Source organism: Artemia franciscana, chromosome 8, assembly GCF_032884065.1.
Source record: "Artemia franciscana chromosome 8, ASM3288406v1, whole genome shotgun sequence".
NCBI classification, from domain to species: domain Eukaryota; kingdom Metazoa; phylum Arthropoda; class Branchiopoda; order Anostraca; family Artemiidae; genus Artemia; species Artemia franciscana.
The window spans coordinates 38,035,428-38,056,050 of record NC_088870.1 but is presented as its reverse complement, the minus strand read 5'-3'; the positions used below and the strand labels follow the sequence as shown (position 1 = coordinate 38,056,050).

General features: G+C 33.4%; 1 protein-coding gene across 1 annotated transcript; it reads right to left on the bottom strand.

Moving 5' to 3' along the window:
- Nucleotides 1–2,202: 2,202 nt before the first annotated feature.
- On the bottom strand, nt 2,203–20,047 carry LOC136030386 (zinc finger protein 322-like). Its single transcript, XM_065709325.1, has 4 exons — nt 19,926–20,047; nt 10,958–11,048; nt 5,436–5,606; nt 2,203–2,914 (listed from the first exon to the last, which is right to left on the bottom strand). Exons 2-4 carry the CDS (start codon nt 10,998–11,000, stop codon nt 2,277–2,279), a joined length of 852 nt encoding a protein of 283 aa, XP_065565397.1. The 5' UTR covers nt 11,001–11,048; nt 19,926–20,047; the 3' UTR covers nt 2,203–2,276.
- Nucleotides 20,048–20,623: the final 576 nt, after the last annotated feature.

Below are 20,623 nucleotides of genomic sequence, written 5' to 3'. Positions count from 1 at the left end.
CACGTCCTGAGAGTTCCAACTTAATACTTCAAGCCGGTTCTGATATATTGCTGAGATTTTATTGATAACATGTATGTGCATAATGTGTTTTGATTTAGCCCAACATTTTCCTGTAAGTTCCACATTACCGCTATTAGCCCTAGTAATATTAGTACTAACAGCAGTAGTAGTGCTACTACTACTACTAGTGTGCATATTGGGCATAAACGTAGTAAGATGCAAATAATACCTTTTAGTTAGTTCAACATCCCCGACAGCAAGCAAAGTAAGTTGCCAATTGACACACCAAGCCGTTTGTTCCTAAGATGTTGCTGCTATGCCTCTTTGACAACCTACATGCAGCACACGTGTTATGATTTACTTAAACATCCTCCCTCAATATTCCCGAAAGTTATTTTTAATACCCTTGGTCATAGTTGTAATAATAGTCACAGCAGTAGTATTAGAAGCCCTAAGAGTAGTAGTGGACCCATTAACTAGTAGTAGTATTAACAGTAATAGCACTAGGACTATGAACAGCAGTAGTATTAACGTATTGTCTTTGATCAGCAGAACATAGTCCTCATCAAACCCATAAATTGTTTTAAGTTTCAACTTAAAACAATTAGCTATCGCTATGATATTGAAGATATTCTTTTTTGATTAACTGTATGTTCATGATGTGTTTTAATTTAATTCAACTCCCCCGTCAACACATCCTGAAATTTTCATCTTAATAGTCTTAGCGTGAGTAGTAGTTGCGACAGAGGTAGCAGTTGGAGTAGCAGTAGTATTAGTAGTAGCGTACACATATTCCCTTTTGTTCAATTGATCATCCCATTTAAGCATTTCCTAAAAGTTCCAACTTAATGCCCTAATTTATTTTTGAGATACATCCTTTTGAAAATCTGCAGGCACATAGTCTTTCGATTTAATTTAAATTTCTCTGTTCATCTTCATATCCTTAATAGTATTAGTATCATAGTAGTAATGGTAGTGGTGGGAGCAGTAGTAGTGTGGTATTAGTAGTAGCAGTAACAGTAGTACTATTACTATCCACATGTTGTCTGTTGGTCATTTGAGTATCCCTCTCATGATACCCTGGAAGTTTCAACTTTATATAGTATACTATTCCGAAGATATTACTGACAAGCCCTTTTAACAATCTGTATGCACATATCATTGATTTTGATTTGATTCAGCTTTACCCTAAACATTTCCTCAAATTTGCAATTCATTAGTCGGTAGCAATAGATATAGTAGCAATGGTAGCAGGCGAATATTGCCGTTTTGGTCAATTGATAATCCCCCCTCCCTATCATTTTTTTAAGTACCAAATTAATGCACTCAGTCATTCCTAAGTTACAACTTTTTGACAACTCGTAAGCACATAACGTGTTTTAATTTAGTTCAACATTGCCATTAACATTTTCTGAAAGGTTCACCAAAATACCCTTATCCTTTTGGATAAAAAAGGTCAAAGATGTCCACCTTTCTCAATAAAAATTCTATATGCCAACAATGGGTTTAACTGCATATCTTACAGCCCTTGTCCAGAGGGCTGTTAGGGAAGGGAGAGGGGTGACATCACAAAAACATAGTTATCGGACATTTCAACTATATGGTGAACAAAATGACTATCTCAAAATTTTGGTTGATGGGTTTGGGAAATGGGAGGGGGGACTGGTTGCCATCCAAGCAATTTTGACTCTTAAAAAAGAGCACTAGAACTTAGAATTTCAATCGAATGAAATTTTGCCCATGTTTCTACAACAATTCTTTCTATAAAAAGTGCCTTGGCGATAAAAAAAATAATTCATTGTCCCCAAATTGCTCTTTACTTAGGCATCACTATTGTGCGGCGGCCTATGATTTATTTATTATTTAATTTGAATTTAAGGGCGTGGCTTATTCATAATTTACATAGTGTTAAATTTTTTGGGTTAACCATGGTCCGTAAGGCTTCTAGTATTAATAAACATCATATATATTATGGTCTTGAGCATATTGTCAAATTCAACTCCAAATACTTCATCTTCCAATTGGCAATCTGACAGAACGGCGTTACTCTTCAACACAACTGTGATTTTTTAGGTTCTTAATAAAAGGCCTTTAAAAAAAAATAACATCATGTTTATAAAATAGGTTAAAGAAATTTATCTTTTATATGTATTTCGAAATATGATTAGGCTTTGCTGCATTTAAAGATTTCATATACCTTACTAACAAAATTGAGAGCACAAAATTACATCCACAGTAACTTTATTCTCAAGTAGGAACATTGTAATATATATATATTATACACTGACATACACAAAGGGCTTTCCCTTACTGTGAGCTCTTTGGTGACGAGATAAACTGGAACTTGTTGTATAACGTCTCTTACAGGCATTACATTCGAAAGGTGCTCCACTGTGAGTTCTTTGGTGTTTAGATAGATCGGATTTTTGGCTGAATGTCTTTTCACATAAGCCACATTCGAGAGATGGCTTTCGAAACCACCTTTCTCCATAATGAGTTGCTTGATGTCTGAATAAACCAGGTTTTGAAGTATAACATTTCTCACATATATCACGTCCGAAAGGTTTTTCTCGAGTAGGAGTATTTTGATGGTAGAAAAAACGGGATTCGGAAGTAAAATGTTTCTCACACATATCACATTTGAAAGGTTTTTCTCCAGAATGAGTTCTTAGATGTTTATATAGGCGAGATTTTTGGAGGAATAGTTTCTCACATATATCACATTTGATTGATTTTTCTGCAGAACATGAAGCCTCCTGTTTTATCATATCATTTTCAGTAAGTACATAAATATTACCTGGTAGCTTGTTCACAAAACAATCTGCATTCGTTTCTTGTTTAGGACATATGTTGGTCAGACCAGGCATGCTAGATGTTCCACATTCTTGTTTGCTGACATCATTATCAAAGGACCCTGTAATATGAACAACTAAAATAATGGAAATTTAAATGAGAATGAAAAACTTTGCCTTTATCCTGTTTATTTGCATATAATCCAGCTTTTAATATTTCAAACTTTCTACAATTACTTCAAATTTAATGACTCTTTCCATAGTGATTATTTTATAATAGATGAACTGGCGTCGCTGTCTTCTTCATTGCTGATGTAATGACTTAAATGACCAATTACTGATTTAATTATTTAAAATGACCGTCAATTACTTAAATTCCTTTTAAGTAATTGACGGTCATTTTAAATTCTAAAACATGAGGTTGTATATTAATTTACACAAAGATGGAATTATCTAGAAAATATTGTTTTATCCATGTACAGTATAGACTTCCCACTTTTATCAGTTAAAGCAATTTTTTCGACAGAATAATTATGTTTATTTCTCATAGCTTCTGATATTTTTGCTATAATATATGATCTTTAAATTCTTCTATACTATATACAAAGATTTTGTCAATGGTGGTCAACAGGATCAATCATTTCTTCCAAAAGCAAATAACAAGATTCTAATAAAGGCATATTTATTCAAGTCTTCCAAAGCAGTGTTTTTTTTTTAAATTTTATAAATATTGTTCCAAAGGATAGGTGCTCACACTCTCTCACCTGACACACTCACACCCTTTGTTTACAACCGCAAATGAGTGTACTTTTTCAAATCTTCCAAAGCCATATTTTTTTTACATTTTCCAGATACTGTTCCAAAGGATAGGCGCTCACACCCTAACACCTCACACACTCACACCATCTGTTTACCACCACAAATGAGTGAAACTTTTTTGTGAGAAAAATCTTGGCATTTCCAGAGATCATAAAGCTAACAGAAAAACGTTAAGCGTTACCTGAGATCGTAAAGCTAACAGCATAAACTACGCGGGTTGTCCGAAAAAAGTAAGCAAAAAACAAATCGAGTCACAAAGAACTGCATCCACCAAAAACTATGCAATACGTGTCATACAAAATGCAATAATTAACATCAAAAAATTTTAACTTTATCTCTAAAAGTCAAGAGACCTACGTAACCAATAAGTCTTTTAGAAGAATAAAAAAAAACGGATACTGTTCCAAAGGGTAGTTGCTCACACTCTAACACCTCACATACTCACACCATCTGTTTACCACCACAAATGAGTGAAACTTTTTTTGTGAGAAAAATCTTAGCGTTACCTGAGATCATAAAGCTAACAGCATAAACTACACGGGTTGTCCGAAAAAAGTAAACAGAAAACGAATCGAGTCACAAAGAACTGCATTCACCAAAAGCTATGCAATACATGTTATACAAAATACAATAATTAACATTAATCCTTTTAAATCAAAACATTTTAACTCTATCTCTAAAATTCAATAGACCTACGTAACCAATAAGTCTTTTAGAAGAATCACTAAAAAAAAAAAAAAAAAAAAAAAAAAAAAAAAAAAAAAAAAAAAAAAAAAAAAAAAAAAAAAAAAAAACTACATTGGTTGTCAGAAAAAAAAAGAAAAAAAGAATCGAGTCAAAAAGAAGTGAATCCACCAATAAACTATGCAATATGTGTCATACAACGCACAATAATTAAGATAATCCTTTTAAACAAAAACTTTTCAACTCTTGTCAATTCAAGGGGCGTACGTAACCAATAAGACTTTTTGAAGAATCGCAAAAAAAAAAATTATACGGTTTCGCCATAATAAAAAGAAACAAACAAACACAGCAAATGAGGTAAATCACCAGTGATGCTATCCAAACCAAAACTTTTGGAAATTTTGGGCGCAGTTTGACTCTTTGCCACAATTCTACTTTTTAAAACAATTAAACGCTTTAGCGTAAAGAGCGAGGGATTGCGGAGTGGACAACTCATTTCATATACGGACTAATTTCTGTTCGTTTTAAGTTTTAATGTCGCTCCTTACTTTCAGCTAAAAAAATTAGTTTTTTTTTTATTCAATCAAGTTTAAAAGAGGCAATAGTTATGAACAGTATCTGTTTTTATTTGATTTTAAACTCATGCATACCCAAAGAGGCTGATTGCACCCCATATAGTAAATTGTCAACTTCTTCAACTCTTAGTTCTGGAGAATGCTTTGACTATGGAATGGCACACTGGCATATTATTAAACAAAAGGCATGAACGGGATACATATTATAAAAGCTGCATCGTTTTATTGATCTTAAAACAAAAGTAAAGCATATGTGAAATTGGAAGAAAGGAGTTCTAACGAATTCTAAGAATTATAAAAACGCTCAAACGACAATTAACTTTTTTTTTCTTTTTTTTCAGTGATTTAATTAAGATAAAATATCTTCTTTCCAAAAAATTAAGACCAGCCGGGACTTCTTTTCAAATATTGAAATATTTTGATTCAAATGCAACAACAGAACATCATGCACTGAGATGCAGCTCTTTCACACCCCGTAATAATTTCAAAAGAAGTGAAAGATATATTTTTTTTTTATTTTAGATCCGCAAATATAAAGAAAAAGGTCAATATATCTGAAGCATACCTTTGTCCCCGCCAGAGTTCAACTCCTGTTCAAGATGCTCAGTATTAGGCTTACAATCTGCAGATATGCCCGAAACAATAGCAAAGAAATTGGCTTCATGTTTTATTGATAATATAGGGTGTATGCTTGCAAAAACATCTTTATCATCATTTGAGGATGCATCTTCAACTTCTATAAGAATTACAGTATAACTCCATAAAGACAACCACAGCAAAATATGTCTGTAACTGATCTGTAACCTAGGATATCCAACGTGGAAAAAAAAAAACAGTGATAAAAACTGAAAGTTTTGGCATGTCATGGTGGCTTGTTACTGGCTTGTTATTAATTCTTGGCTTGTTACTGATGATATTGAAGAAATTGGAGAACATCTAATTTTACCCGCTGTTGAAGAGGTTTTAAAACTGTTTGAGCCCATGGAGTAATGGTCTAAGAAAATGATTGAATTGTTCACAGGGCCATTTCCATCATGAACAAATTTCCGTTATAATTGTCTTAAACAATCTGTCCAGAGTTGATGCAAACAGACTCTTACACTCAACTTTAATCATTATAATGTGCATAAAGTCGTTCGTGGTTCAAGTTGGCTAATAACTTTAAATCTTCAGATTTATCTAGGCATGCCAAAATTACAAACAGAAATTACTCCGTATATGAAAGGGGCTTTTCCTCCTAAACGCTCCGCTCTTTACGCTAAAGCATGACTCTTCCTTTGAACATTACTTTTTAAAACAGTAAAAAACTTAAGCGTAAAGAACAGGGCGTTGAGGAGGAAAAGCCCCTTTCATATACGGAGTAATTTCTGTTTGTTTTAAGTTTTAATGTCACTCCTAACTTTCAGTTTAAAAAAAAACTTGTTTTTTTTATTTAATTTCTGGACAATTTTAAATTAATGAATGTTTTGATCTCCGCACATAAATAATTAAACGAAATTTGCATATTAATTTTTTTTTTGGCTAAATGGCTTTCTCATATTTTTAATCGGCGATTATTCCTTTCAACTATCAGTGCTATCGATAGCTTCTTTTGGTAGCTGTCACTCCTATTCGATATGATAGTCTATAGGCTACGAGTCTTTGATCTCCAGCGCCACACCAATGCCACCGGTGATACCAAATGGACCCTCCTGTCCATATACTAACGACGGTATTTCCCGAAAAGTCTTTACCTTTCACATAGTTCAAATGAGAACATCCTACAGAGCACAACCCTCGAAACGGGCTCTGAAAAAAGGCTAACTACAAAATTACTATTTTCACACCAAGAAAACTTCAAATCACTAAGCTTTTTGATTGACATTAATTTTTCAAACCGAGATCAAACGGACAGATTCTAATATTCTAAACCAAATTAATACATTGTGCCCACATTGCTCTTTATTTAGGCAGCGCTATTGTACTTTCTATGATTGCGCCAATATTTATCGAAAAACCAGAGCACCTTCAGTTTTCGGGACAGAATATTTTTCGTGTACATGCATAATTTTTTGTTAAAAATTGAATTAAAAATTTTCTAGGTAAAGGAAGAATTACGGACCAAGGTGCCTGAGCTATAAAAATGGACTTCAATGCTCTGGTCAAACACATATATACGCATAAATGACTGGATTTATATCAGATGGAAAAAATTTGGCTCCCTATACATCTATGCAATCCTGGGGCCTCGTAACCCCATCTGCTGTTAAAGCTTCACGTAGATCGTCTTTAGGTATCATTTAAAAGTAAAAGGTCTAGCTAAAACAACAAAGACAATCCAAAGAAATGCACTTGGAGACGCTTCGTCAAGTATTAAATAAAAAAAAAAACAAGTTTTTTTTCTAATTGGAAGTAAGGAGCGATATTAAAACTTAAAACGAGCAGAAATTACTCCGTAAATTAAAGGGGCTTTTCCTCCTCAACTCCCCGCTCTTTATGCTAAAGTTTATCACTTTCTCTTAACTCCACCTTTTAAAAGAGTAAAAAACTTTAGCGTAAAGAGTGGGGAATTGAGAAGGAAAAGCCCCTTTCATATTCACGGAGTAATTTCTGTTCGTCTTTGAATTAATTTATGTTTTAAATTTGGCTCTCCGCACATAAATAATCAAAACGAAATTTGAATATCTTTTTGGCTAAACGGCTTTCTCATAGTTTTAATCGGAAGATTCTGAGAAAAAAGGACCGGAGGAGAAGGCCTCGTTGCCCTCCAATTTTTGATTACTTAAAAAGGCAACTAGAACTTTTAATTTTTTACGAACGTTTTCATTAGTAAAAAATATACGTAACTTACGAATTAACTCACGTATTCAACTAAGACAATGTCAAGATTTATGCAAGATAGATAGTGGGTGGGTTACTCTCATTTTCTGAAAGTGACCATTGCTCATTCCCTCTTCTCTCATCAAAGCTAGCCATCATTCTCATGAAAAAAAAACAACAGTTTTCGGAGAATTTCGAGCAGAACCCATTTTACTTAACCGTCTTAAACTTCAAAATCTCCAAAGATCGGTTAATGAAGGTCGTTTGGACTTAACTTAAACAAAGCATTGGGTAGCTTATTATCGCTTTAGTGACTCGAATTCACAAGTGCACATTAAAACACTGCAGAAAATCAGCCTGTAGTGTCTTTCTCCAAATAATTTTCTAAGCATTTAAAACGTCATTTTGAAAGTGTTAGGATTAAATCACTTTGCATTGCTTCCAATTATCTAACCAAATAAAGATTGCGAGCTACCCTACAGCCATGGTAGTAAATACTTGGGATTCAAGCTAGAAAGAAGGACACTGGATAGGAATTTACATTCCTTCAGGAAACATCTGTTGAAACACTTAATGGTTATGGAAAATGTAACAAAGCACGGCCATTAAAAAAAAATGCTAGAGAATTTTCTCTAATAACTCAAATGGAAAACAGAAAAAGAATTCTTTTACAAAATCTTGCAGATTTTACGTTGCATTATTTATTTTATTAAGAGTGTATCACAGAGGTGCCATTTGGGCCAAATCTTGGGGTGGACATGAACTCCATCTGTCCCCCCCCCCCCCGATTCACTTTGTTTCGCGTAAGAAAAATCCGGGTTTTGGCAGTACATTGATTGAATATTCTAAGCAAAAATACATTTTCAGCACCCGTGTGTTGCTTGAAAATGTACTGTAACCAAATGTGGAACTCAACCACACTGACCTCTAAGATTAATTATAACAACGAAGAATACAATCAACGAGGTTAGGTGATTAAACTGAAAGTGGAAAATTCAACCAGACTACAGGCTGGCATTCCTCAGTGAGAAACTTTCTTATTTAAGTAAACAATACGTCGGTGAAAGTAACCTTCATTGTTATGCTGAGGGTTGTAACCAAAATCTCAGTTTTCCTTCAGCAGAAATCTTCCAGATCAAATATATTTACACAAAGGAGAAACATAAGAAGAAAAAAGAATATTTGAAAATTCAAGGTAACAAGGGGAACCGCCGAGCTTTCATCTTTGCAAAATCGTTGTAGTCCAAATTTTTTACTAAATCCTTCTCTGCAAATATCAAAAGGAGGTGACTGAGACGATCATCTCCTGTTGTAGACTGTAGGTAGTTTTTCACTATTTCTAGGATAGAAAACAAACGCTCATTGCTCGCTGTTGTCTCAGGATGTGTGGCAGCAATACGAAGTACTTTAATTACTTCTGAGTAAGCCACTGGTAATGCCTGAAGATGGTCGACAATGTCTGGGAAGTTTTCCGGCTTTTTCTCCTCATTGAGCAAGAAACGCTTGGCAATACCAGCTTGAGATTCGAGAAGATTGCTGTCGATATCCAGCTCGCCGTAAATAGAAGAGAAACGCTTGAGCAGCTCTGTGTCCATAAACTTGGTTGAGCTTGGATCCAAGGCTTCGAGCGTACTCAGCACTGGCAAGTTATCTGTAAACCTTCTGTCAAATTTGGCTAGTAGACGGTCAAACGTTTTGAAGTATTCTTGCTTCATTTCATCCGCCAAAGTAGTAGTCCAATTTCCAGATTCGATTAAATTCTTTCCTAGCTTCAAAGTTGTCACAAATTGTTTCCGATGCTTGGTGATCTTTTGAGTTCTTCAAGGTCGTCCTTTCTGACCAACAGAGGAGGGTCTAGTCGCGGGTTCATTCACAGCAGGTACTTCAATTTCGAGTTCTGTTGAAAACTCTTTAGCCATCTTGAAAAGCAATACAAATGAGGCATCTGAACGCAGGTCGGTGAGTTTGCTTCTTGTGGCCTGAATCAGGGTGCGCGATCGAAAATAACCAAGTCGATGGTGACGGCATGGAGCTGCTGAGACAGCGATTTTGTCGCTCGCATAATTGCTTCTATGTAGTACAATTGGAAGATAAAAAGGAACGATTCCATCAAGGAACTGCAAATATTCAGAATTTATAATATTAATATAATGATCTAGGAAATGGGCATTTGACAGAACTTGAGAATTTAATTATGTATCTAACCTGCTTTCAAAGTTTACGATGGTTAATAGCAAATAGTGTTATTATTATGGCCGGCAAAGGGCCCTTTTTGGTGGAAGCTTGGACCCCCTGGAAAATCTGGGGTGGGTATTTGCCCACCCCTGCCCCCCCCCAAATGGCGCCTCTGGTGCATCATTACACTTTTAAAGGGATTTTAAATATATTGACAAGCGTATGTGTCAAAAATTATATCTAACTAGCTGACCCCTGCCACAATGTCAGTGCAAAAAATTATTTATCCAACACAATGTCTGTGGGAAGGCCCAGAAACCGAAAATTTGCAGTTGCAGTTACTATAAATGATGATTCTTTGGAAACAACGCATGAACTATCCCTTTTTTTCTGTTTTTTTTTTTTTTTTTTTTTTTTTTTTTTTTTTTTTTTTTTAATTGTTGATCGCTTAAACAAAAACTACAGTAGATTTTTTAGAGAACAGAAGTAAAGCAGTACAGTAGATTAACATAAATAAGATAAATAAGTTTTCAACGTAATCTGTTATTTATCCAACGCAGTCTGTGGAAAGGCCCGAAAACCGAAAATTTGCAGTTGTAGTTACAATAAATGATGATTCTTTGGAACCAACGCCTGAACTCACATTTTTTTGTTTGTTTTTTTCTGTTTTTCTGTTTCGTTTTTTATTATTATTTTTTGTTTTTTTTTTTATAGTTTTTCTTTTTTTTAAGTTTTTTTATTGTTTTTTTATAGTTTTTCTGGTGTTTTTTTTTGTTCTTCTGTTTTTTTCTTCTTTTTTAAATTTTTTTTAAGTTATATATATATATATATATATATATATATATATATATATATATATATATATATATATATTATATATATATATATATATATATATATATGGATGAGAATGTAATTGAAGTGTTTAATAAACCTGATTATATACTGCTAAAAAGTTTTCGTAAAAATTTTGGCTGTACTGATGTAGATTATCTTGTTCTACTCACATAAAAGAGCCAAAATAAGTTGGGAATCGTAATGACAGTTCTACTTTTAAGCAAAAGGAGGACAAATACACAGCAAATTTGCTCAATCACCCATAATTCCAATTACCTTGCTTAACAGCAGTGAGGCCAAATAAGTCTGGTTCTTCCATGTTTTACCAATTAAGTCAAAGTTCAAAAGATGATGAAGAGCACTAAACCTAGAAAATAGTTCAAAGATACAACCATAAAAAGCGAATCAACACATTCCCAAATTAAAGACCTATTTAGGGATATATCTATTTTTATATTGACCAACTCCAATAAAAATAGTCTTATGGTAAATAGATTAGATTTTTTATATATCCCAGGAAAATATATGGCAAATCTTGAGTTTCTAAAAAAAACGTTTAAAGCTTTCAAATGAAAATTTAAAAAGGATAGAATAATTTTTGGACCCATCTAGTAACTTAATGATGGTATTGACTTTAAACTAGGCTATAGGCTACTTGTAATGTTTACTTACTATTTAAACCACTTTCAATTTAGAGACTAAATTAGACTATTTACTTTCGTGGTATTTAGAACATTTTTGCCCCTTAGAAGAAAGTCAGTACAAGAAAGCCTGATAGGCTAAATTGATCTGCTTATATGTCTGAGAAAGCATAGGATCATTTTGATTTATTGATGTCTGTGAATATATAAAAGGAAGGGAATTTTGAGGGCTTATTCTGTCCTGGGCTTTTGGGTGACTGGCACTGCAACAGTATTGTAAGTAGAGGTTAGCATTCATCTTCAATTTAAACTATTTCACAATTACTGTATTTTAATCTAATAGGTTCCAGCTTGGTATAACTACAATTCTGCTTAAAACAGATTCTCCCCTACTTATTTTTTTTAGCATAGTTTAGCTTAATAATAATTAATCACAATTATCTCTCAAAATTACACCTAAGAATCATCTAACATTTTATTTCATCTTAGAAGAGTACATTTTAAATATCTTTGATGGAAAACTTTATGTTTAATCTGTTAATTATCTAGACAAAAATCCAATAATTCAACTAATCCATAAACCTTCTGTCTTTTTTAACATGTTCTATGTGTTTCTTTTGTATACCAAAGTACCAGGTTTTACCATGGTGAAGGGTTTCGGTAATTAAGGCCCTTTAACTTGGATCAGTTAATGCTAACCAGACTTCCAAGTCTTCGAACCTTTCAATAATAACACCAAGGAGAAAGTCAAAATTGGAAGATTTATCAAGATCACGAGTAAAATAATCTGAAAAACAACCAAAAACTACCACCCATAATCACTTTCTACTAGCATTCACGAAATTTTTCAATTTCTCATAAAATTTAGCTAGGAAAAAATGTGAATGCATCACCTGACCCCTTTTTATGCTCTTTTGAAATATAATAATTGCTTCTGAAGGGAATTTGACTTTGAGCCCTTGAATGTAGATTAGTTTTACCAATACACAAAAAGTTACCATAACTAGAAATGAGTTTCATAAAGTGGTTAAAAACTTACCATTTCTTTATAAATCAAATATTTAAAAGTAAGATATTCTGAAGGCTCTGAGTTATAACAATCTGTTTTTACAACAATTTTAATTTATAAATATTGCTTTAAATTTCAAGATTTTTCCTTATGTCTATCGAAAAGGGGTCTTTTTGTACGTTTACATAAAACAAATGATTTTTTCAACTGAAAGTAAGGAGCATTGTTAAAGTTTAAAACGAACAGACATTACTGCATACGTGAGGGGGATTGTCCCCTCCTCAATACCACGTTCTTTACACTAAAATTCGGCTATTTTTTTCAATTATTTATGAACGAATCTCGAAACACAAGGGCTGTTTAATTAGAATAATAAGCTTTTTTAAAAGTTCTATTTATTGTTTTTAGTGTAAACAGCAAGGAATTGCTGCAAGGAGAGGGCCACCCCCTTCGTATACACAATATGTTCTCTACGTTCTAAGTTTTTATGCTGCTCCTAACTTTTAGCTGAAAAAACTTTTTTTTATTTGTTTTCTGATTGCTTTTTAAATAATGCCGGAAAATCCGGTTCCCCCCCCCCCCCAACTCACCCCAATGACACTGGATCCGGTCGGGATTTAAAATGAAAGATCTGAGTTACGAGGTCTTTGTAAATAAGAAATTCATTAAGATCTCATCGGTCCTTTGTAAAAATACAAGAATGTTTGATGAATGTTTTTTTACAAAAAAAAAAAAAAAATATTTGGTTAAAAATACCTCATTTTTTCTAATTTTTCAAAATTAACCCTCCCCTCCAATTTGCCCAAAGAGAGCGTATCCATTCCGGTTATTACAATAACGTATGTAGGACTTGTGCTTATTTTTCCCACCAAGCTTCACCATGATCCCTCCAATCTAAGCGTTTTGCAAGATTTTAGGTTTCCCCCTTTAACTCTCCCCAACGTCACCAGATCTGGTTGGCATTTAAAATAAGAGCTCTGAGACACAATATCCTTCTAAATATCAAATATCATTAAGATCCGATCACCCATTCATAAGTTATTTTTCCAAATTAACTGTCCCCCCCCCAGATGGTCAAATCGGGGAAACGACTATTTCTAATTTAATCTGGTCTGATCCCTGATATGCCTGCCAAATTTCCTTTTCTTTCCAAATTTTATTGTCCTGCTTATCTGGAAGTGCCAAAACTAGCAAAACCAGGACAGACTGACTGACAGACCAACAGAATTTGCAATCACTATATGTCACTTGGTAAATACCAAGTCCCATAAAAAAAGTTTATGCTGTTGATTGAAGCATTTTAGATGACTGTGCAAGCAAAATGAATGAACTTTTAGAAGTTTTGTGAGTCTGGAATGCTAGAATAGGTTCGAAAATTAATGTTATGAAGACTAAGTCACTAGGGCTAGGAATGAGTGAAGATGAAAAGGTGATATTGGGTAACAAAAAGATTGATCTGGTGGGCAGCTTTACTTACCCTGGTAGTACTATTAGTAAAGACGTTGGGAGCAGTGAAGAAGGTAAAAATGGAATAGCTAAGGCTCAGAGCACAATTAAAAAGAGTTTGGAAGAATAGGAAGATAAGTATGGAAATTAGAATATTGGAAGATACAGTGATGGGTGGTCAAATATGGCTCTGGAGCATGGGCGCTCCAAAAATGGATGAACGTTTACCAGATGTTTTCCAGAGAAATTGCCCAAGGATTGTTCTGGGTACCCAACTGACTGATCACATATCAAAAAGTAGGCTGTACAAAAAGTGGGGTTCAATCGTGCTCTTTAGGGCTATAATGAAAGAATGGTTAAGATGATTAGGGCACGTTGTGTGGATGAAGGATGACAGATTGCCAGAGATTGTCCTTTTCAGCCAACTGTCTAGAGCTAAAGTGAAAGCAGGTCGTCCTTGTCTGGGGTGTGAGGATGTCAAAAAAGAGATTTAAAGGAAATAGGAACTTCTGGGGAGTGTGTACAGAGGGAGGCTTTGAATTGAGGTGGAGGAGAAATGTATGCAGCTATGTTGACCTCAGGTGGCTTGGTGCTGTGGTGAGTTGTTAGTAGTACTAGTAGTGGTAAGATTATATTTGGTAATGGTAGATTATGGCAAATCTACCAAATTTTTATTTCAGTTCTACTGTTTATATCTCAGGATTAGCCTCCATACAGGGTTAATAATTGCTCTAGCATTAGAAGTTATGGAGATAGACATGGGTCGTAAAAAAATTTTATGCCCTAATTTGAGCATAATATCAATTCCATAAAATTTGATTCACCTAATTAACAATTTTCCTAGACCATAAAAAGATCCAAGACTGCAGTTGAACCACTCAATCAAGCATGGATGCCCGCCAAAAATATGACAGGGGGGTGCATGAGAATAGCAATGGTGATGGGAGGAGGATAAGATAAAATGTTATATGCAAAATGAAATTCTTAAGGAAAAAACAAAAGTACTTAAATTTGACATACTAAATGAAGCAATATTCAATATTTTTTTAAATGGTGAAGATTCTTGGCAAAAAGATCAATTCCCTTAATCAGCACTTATGTATTATGCTGCTGACACTCAAGAAGTGAAGTTTGGTTAATTCTAATGAAAAATGCCAAAATATAATGACACAATAATATTTAGAAACAATTTTGGACTATATATCTGCATATTGAGGGTGGGAGGGGGGTGGGAGGTTACACATCTAATGTGCAAATATATAGCCCATATTTATTGTATGGATGAGTAGGGTTAAGGCCTCATTCAAGTGCTGGTCTATATTAATCACTAATTTCCTAAGTCTTCCTTTTCTCCTTCTGTCTCTTTTTTTTTATGTGTGTGCTGTTGCATTGGTGATTTCTCTTTTCATAATAATTCCAATGTATTATGTCACCTGCTCCTTGTTTTCAACTCAGCATAAGCTAATTGTATTTTAATGTAGACAGAAAAAAAAAACGGTTTGTTCTTGAATTTTATACAGCATAAATTTGAGTGTAAATACAGCATAAATACTTGACTGTAAAATACACAAGTATTCTTTAATCTATTACACATTTAATTATTATACATTTGAGATTAATATATTATGCCCAAAACCTAGAGTAAAAGAAAATATGACTCAAAGTAAATTGCAGAAAGTAAGAATATAAGGTATCATCTTAAAGGGTCCATTAATTTTTTGGTAAGGTAATGGAAATATTTTAAAAGAGTACAAAAAAAAAGTATTCAGTGGTGTGTTCACCTAATTTACAGCTCGACAATGAAAATATCTCCAAATTTATCACAAAATCCCCTCCCTCTTCTCTGCATAGGTACCATTCTTTCCCTTTCCCATTTTAAAATAACTTTTCAACATAACTCCCTTATATTTTTAGTCCTTTGAAAATTAAACAGAATAGCAAAAAAAAAAAATTTAAACTCACAGTCCAGCTGTCTAAAGTAACTCTTTGCATCAATGTTCAAAATTACACTGAACATAAAACATGTTCAAATGAAATTTTTTTCTTCAAGTCACAAGAGAATCATTGATGAAATGGTATAGTCCAATAAACATTATGCATTCACTAGCATAAGAAGAAGGTAAGTAATTCAATGATCTATGTCTTTTTTTTTGGGTAGTAAATAATTGAGACAAAAACTTTGGAAAACAGTAAAAAAAAAATTAAGTTAAGTGAAAGTGAAGGTTACTAGGGGTGGATTCTCCCTAGTAATTTATCACTAGGTGGCAACCCTGAAAGAAAGGAGATTTTTGGAAAATCAATTTTTTTTCTGAGAAGATTCCCCAAAATTTTGAGGACAGTGGAAGCACTGGTATTTTTAGACAAAATATGCCAACAAATTTTTCTAGGCCATGAAAACTGCCAAGTAGCATTGCTACTATGCTACCTTACTTTTTGCATAGTGCCCCCCCCCCAAACGTGCAAATATATAGCCCAAATTTTTTAAGTCAAATTAATTCTATCACCTGTCACTTGTCTTTGTATGCTATGGAACTGGTTTTGTAAGATCTAACTTAAGTGTAATTCTTGAGTGTTTTGCTTAATTAACCAAGTACCATTAAAAACTCACTACTTGATTATAATTCTATTTTGTTGAAGTTATCAAATCCAGAGGCATTGACTGATCATGACCCAATTAAAAAAAAAAAAAACAATTGATAAATGTTTTGAAAATTGCCATATTTACTTAAATTTGTTAGCATTGCTCTTGTTTAAAACCATGTACCTGTAAAATGAACCAACTGTGGCAAAATCAATATCCAGAAAACACATGGGAAAAATATAACCTTACTTGAGTGTTTGGGAGGAGGAGTCTGGTATGGAAGAGTTCCAAAGCTGTTGTCTGCCAGTAGCAGGATTTGAAAGACCCAAATGCTGCTGACACTTTAGCACCATAACTTGAGTTCTGACAGCCTTTCTTTGAGCAAAAATTATATTTATATGTAAAAATGGTAATTTCAGATAAAAATCTGCCAACAAATTTGAAAAATGCCAAGTAGCATTGCTACTTTGCTACCTTATTTTTTGCACCATGGGTTATAACATTTGATTAAAATGTAGCATTGCACCATAGAGTCATAACCTGGTCATCTAAATCCTAATCTTGGCCACAACATTGATAAAAACCTGTTGGGAGACCTTATCTTGGACAAACAGCAAATTGAGAACTTAGCCAAGCTTTGTTACTTAGAAAACTTTTCACAATCTCATATAAACAAGTAGCCTTGTTGTTGTTGTTGTGTGAAATTTGTAGTTGTGATGCTGCATCAAATTTGATTGTTTGTTCTCTAGGCTTGTTGTTAAAATTTTAGGGAAGTCTGAGAACCATATTCCCTTCCCACTGTAAACTTTTGAAAATACCTCTTTGTATTTTTGTTCAAAAATACTCTAACTTTGTATGTTCTGTCATAAAAAGTACAAATTTCCCCTTGATTTTTATAAAAATCCCCCCCCCTGTAAATATTATACAGAATTTGAATTGGTGCCAAGATTAAATGCAAAATTAGCATAAAGTTAGTTGCAGTACTGATTTGCAAATTGTTCTAATATATAGATAGATTAAGGTACAGTTCAAAATATAATTTTTACTACCATAAAAGTTGAATCCCACTCCTCCACCCTGTCCTGAAAATAAAGCTAACAGAAGTCAAAGCTCTTAATCTAAACAAAAGCTTTAGGCTAATAGCAATATTTTTAGTTTGCCCCATAGAGGAGGAGGGTCAACCAGAAATGGATGCACTTTTAGAATTAGCATTTCTATGTTCTAGAGTATGGAAATTATGCTCCTTCACAGCATAGTTTCCACTTTAGACAGCTTGTGACAAAACTAAACAATTACCAAAATTATTGATAGAAGCAATTCTTATATTCATAGAGAGCTCAAAAAAAGGCATCAAGTATCATGTTCACTTTATTTGTATCAATAATATAAACAACAAAAAATTTACTGGTTAGGTTGTTTGTATAAATTTTGAAACCCATGTTTCAAGTCTTTTTTAACCAAAAACTAGAAATATTTTGGTCATTTTCAAAAGCTCAAAAAGGGCTTAAATTTGAATTTGTTATAGAAGCAATTTTTATATTTTTAAAGAGCTAAAAAAAACATTGAGTGGTGTGTTCACTTTGTTTGTAAGTCAATAATATGAAAAATGAAAAATTTACCAATGTGTTAACTATTATTAATCTGCATAACATGGAGGAAGAATTGTTTCCTTATGCTCAGCTGAGTTCCTAGGCTTATAATACTGGTTGGCTAATTTAAAGATTTGTGTAGCCTATATATACACTGTCATCTAAAGGTGTTCCCATTGCATTTTGAAAACATTGGGATTGGATTTGCTTTTCTTGCTCAGCCTAGCTGATTCTGATCTTATCATATGAAACTTTGCAAAATAGATCTTCTGCTTGAATGAAGTACAAAAAAATTGTTTTCAGCTTCACAACTTGGCTTAATCCCAATTTATAAGGTTTCAAAGATATGCAAATACATTTCCTAAATTTTGGAAAAGAACATTGATATGGCTCAGAATTATATGCAAATAAGAGGAATTGCAATTTCAGAACTAAAGGCAGAGAAAAAGCAAATGGGGTAAAATTCTAGTTAATTTACTTCTTGCTATCTCAGAAAGGGTTTAGGTTAGGAAAACAAAAATTTCAGGGATGGGTCCACAGGCTAAAGTATGTCCCAGGAAGGTATTTTGAAGCAACTACTTCTACTCCTTCTCTCTCTAGAGGGCCATGACCTTTAAAAATATGCATGTTATAAAAGTGAAACCTTGCAAGATAGATCTTCTGCTTAATTGAAGTATAATAAAATTGTTTTCAGCTTCATAACTTTGCTCTATTCCATTTTATAAGGTTTTAAAGATATGCAAATACATTTCCTAGATTTTGAAAAAAAAGTAAAATTCTAGTTAATTGACTTCTTGCTATCTTGGAAAGGGTTTAGGTTAGGAAAATGAAACTTTCAGGGATGGGTCTACAGGCTAAAGTATGTCCTGGGAACGTATTTTAAAGTACCCACCTCCACTCCTTCTCCCTCTAGAGGGCCCTGAAATTTGCTTACATGACAGGTCTATACCTATTGAAATTTTGACAAAACAACATTTTAATTTAAATTTCAGTTACTAGTTGCATTTTCTCTGCCTTTAGTTCTGGAAATACAATTCTTGTTATTTGAGTAGAATTTTGAGCCATATCAATGTTTTTTTTTTCAAAATTTAGGAAACCTATTTGCATATCTTTAAAACCTTATAAAATGGATTTGAGCAAAGTTATGAAGCTGAAAACAATTTTGTTGTACTTCAATTAAACAGAAGATTTATTTTGCAAGGTTTCACTTTTATAACATATGTATTTTTAAAGGTCATCAAAGGTCAGGGCCCTCTAGAGGGAGAAGGAGTGGAGGTAGTTGCTTCAAAATACCTTCCTGAGACATACTTTAGTCTGTAGATTCATCCCTGAAAGTTTCATTTTCCTAACATAAACCCTCTTACTGAGATAGCAAGAAGTCAATTAACTAGAATTTTACCAAAAAAAACATTGATATGGCTCAAAATTCTACTCAAATAACAGGAATTGTATTTTCAGAACTAAAGGCAGAGAAAAAAGCAACTAGTAACTGAAAATTAAGGTAAAATATTGTTGTCAAAATTTCAATAGGTATAGACTTGTCATGTAAGCAAATTTCAGGACCCTCTGGAAAGAGAGGGAGCACAGGTAGGAACTTCAAAATAAATTCCCAGGATGTTCTTTAACCTTTTTGACAATCCCCAGAAGGTTCATTCTCCGATCTTAACCCCTTTTTGAGATAGCAAGAAGCCAATTAACTAGAATTTTACCACAGCTGGTAACTGAAAATTAAGGTAAAATGTTTTTTGTCAATATTCAATAAGTATAGACTTGTCATGTAAGCAAATTTCAGGACCCTCTAAAGGGAGAGGGAGCACAGGAAGGAACTTCAAAATACCTTCCCAGGATATTCTTTAACCTTCTTAACCATCCCCAGAAGTTTCATTTTCCTAACCAAACCCCTTTTTGAGATAGCAAGAAGTCACTAAACTAGAATTTTACCAGAAGTACAAAAAAGTATTTTCATCTTAAAACTTACCTCAATATACGAGGTTTCAAAGATTTGACAACGTATTTCCTAAATTTGGAAAAACAAATATTGATATGGCTTGAAATTCTGTTTCACAATCTAGTAAAATTGAATCATTTGCCATAATTATGTCAGTGCTGCCAGGCACTCTTTCAGAACATATTTCGGATAAAGCTGAGAAGTATTTTTCAGGTATTTTGAAAATTAAAAGACCGAAAAGGCATAGATCGCCTCTCCGAGTTCTCTTGAATGTCCAACGAAGCCGTCAGCGAGGATTTTTAATACCTTATGCCTGAATAACCTCCTTTAAAATTGTAACAGAAGTACAGCTTGTTCATTATAAGCCCAGAATATCCGTTAGTTTTTGTATAGCTGTAATCACTAGTGACAGTGATAACCTTATTTGATGTTTTTTCTTGCTCAAAGCAATAGATATTTTATAATGATTCTCCTGGAAGCCTTCTTGGCCCCATGCATCCCTTTAATTCAAAATACAGAGATAAAATTGTTGAATTTATGTATTACCATAATAGATACATTTTGCATGATACTAATTTTACAATTGTTTTGTTATAGGCAGATAAAGTTATTTACATCTTTGTTCGTTTTTTCTTTTCTGGCAACTATTACAGTTGATAATATAAAACCAACGTTTCTTTTGAAGTTCCGTACCCTATTAATAAACTTGTATTATTTTTTTAGGTCCC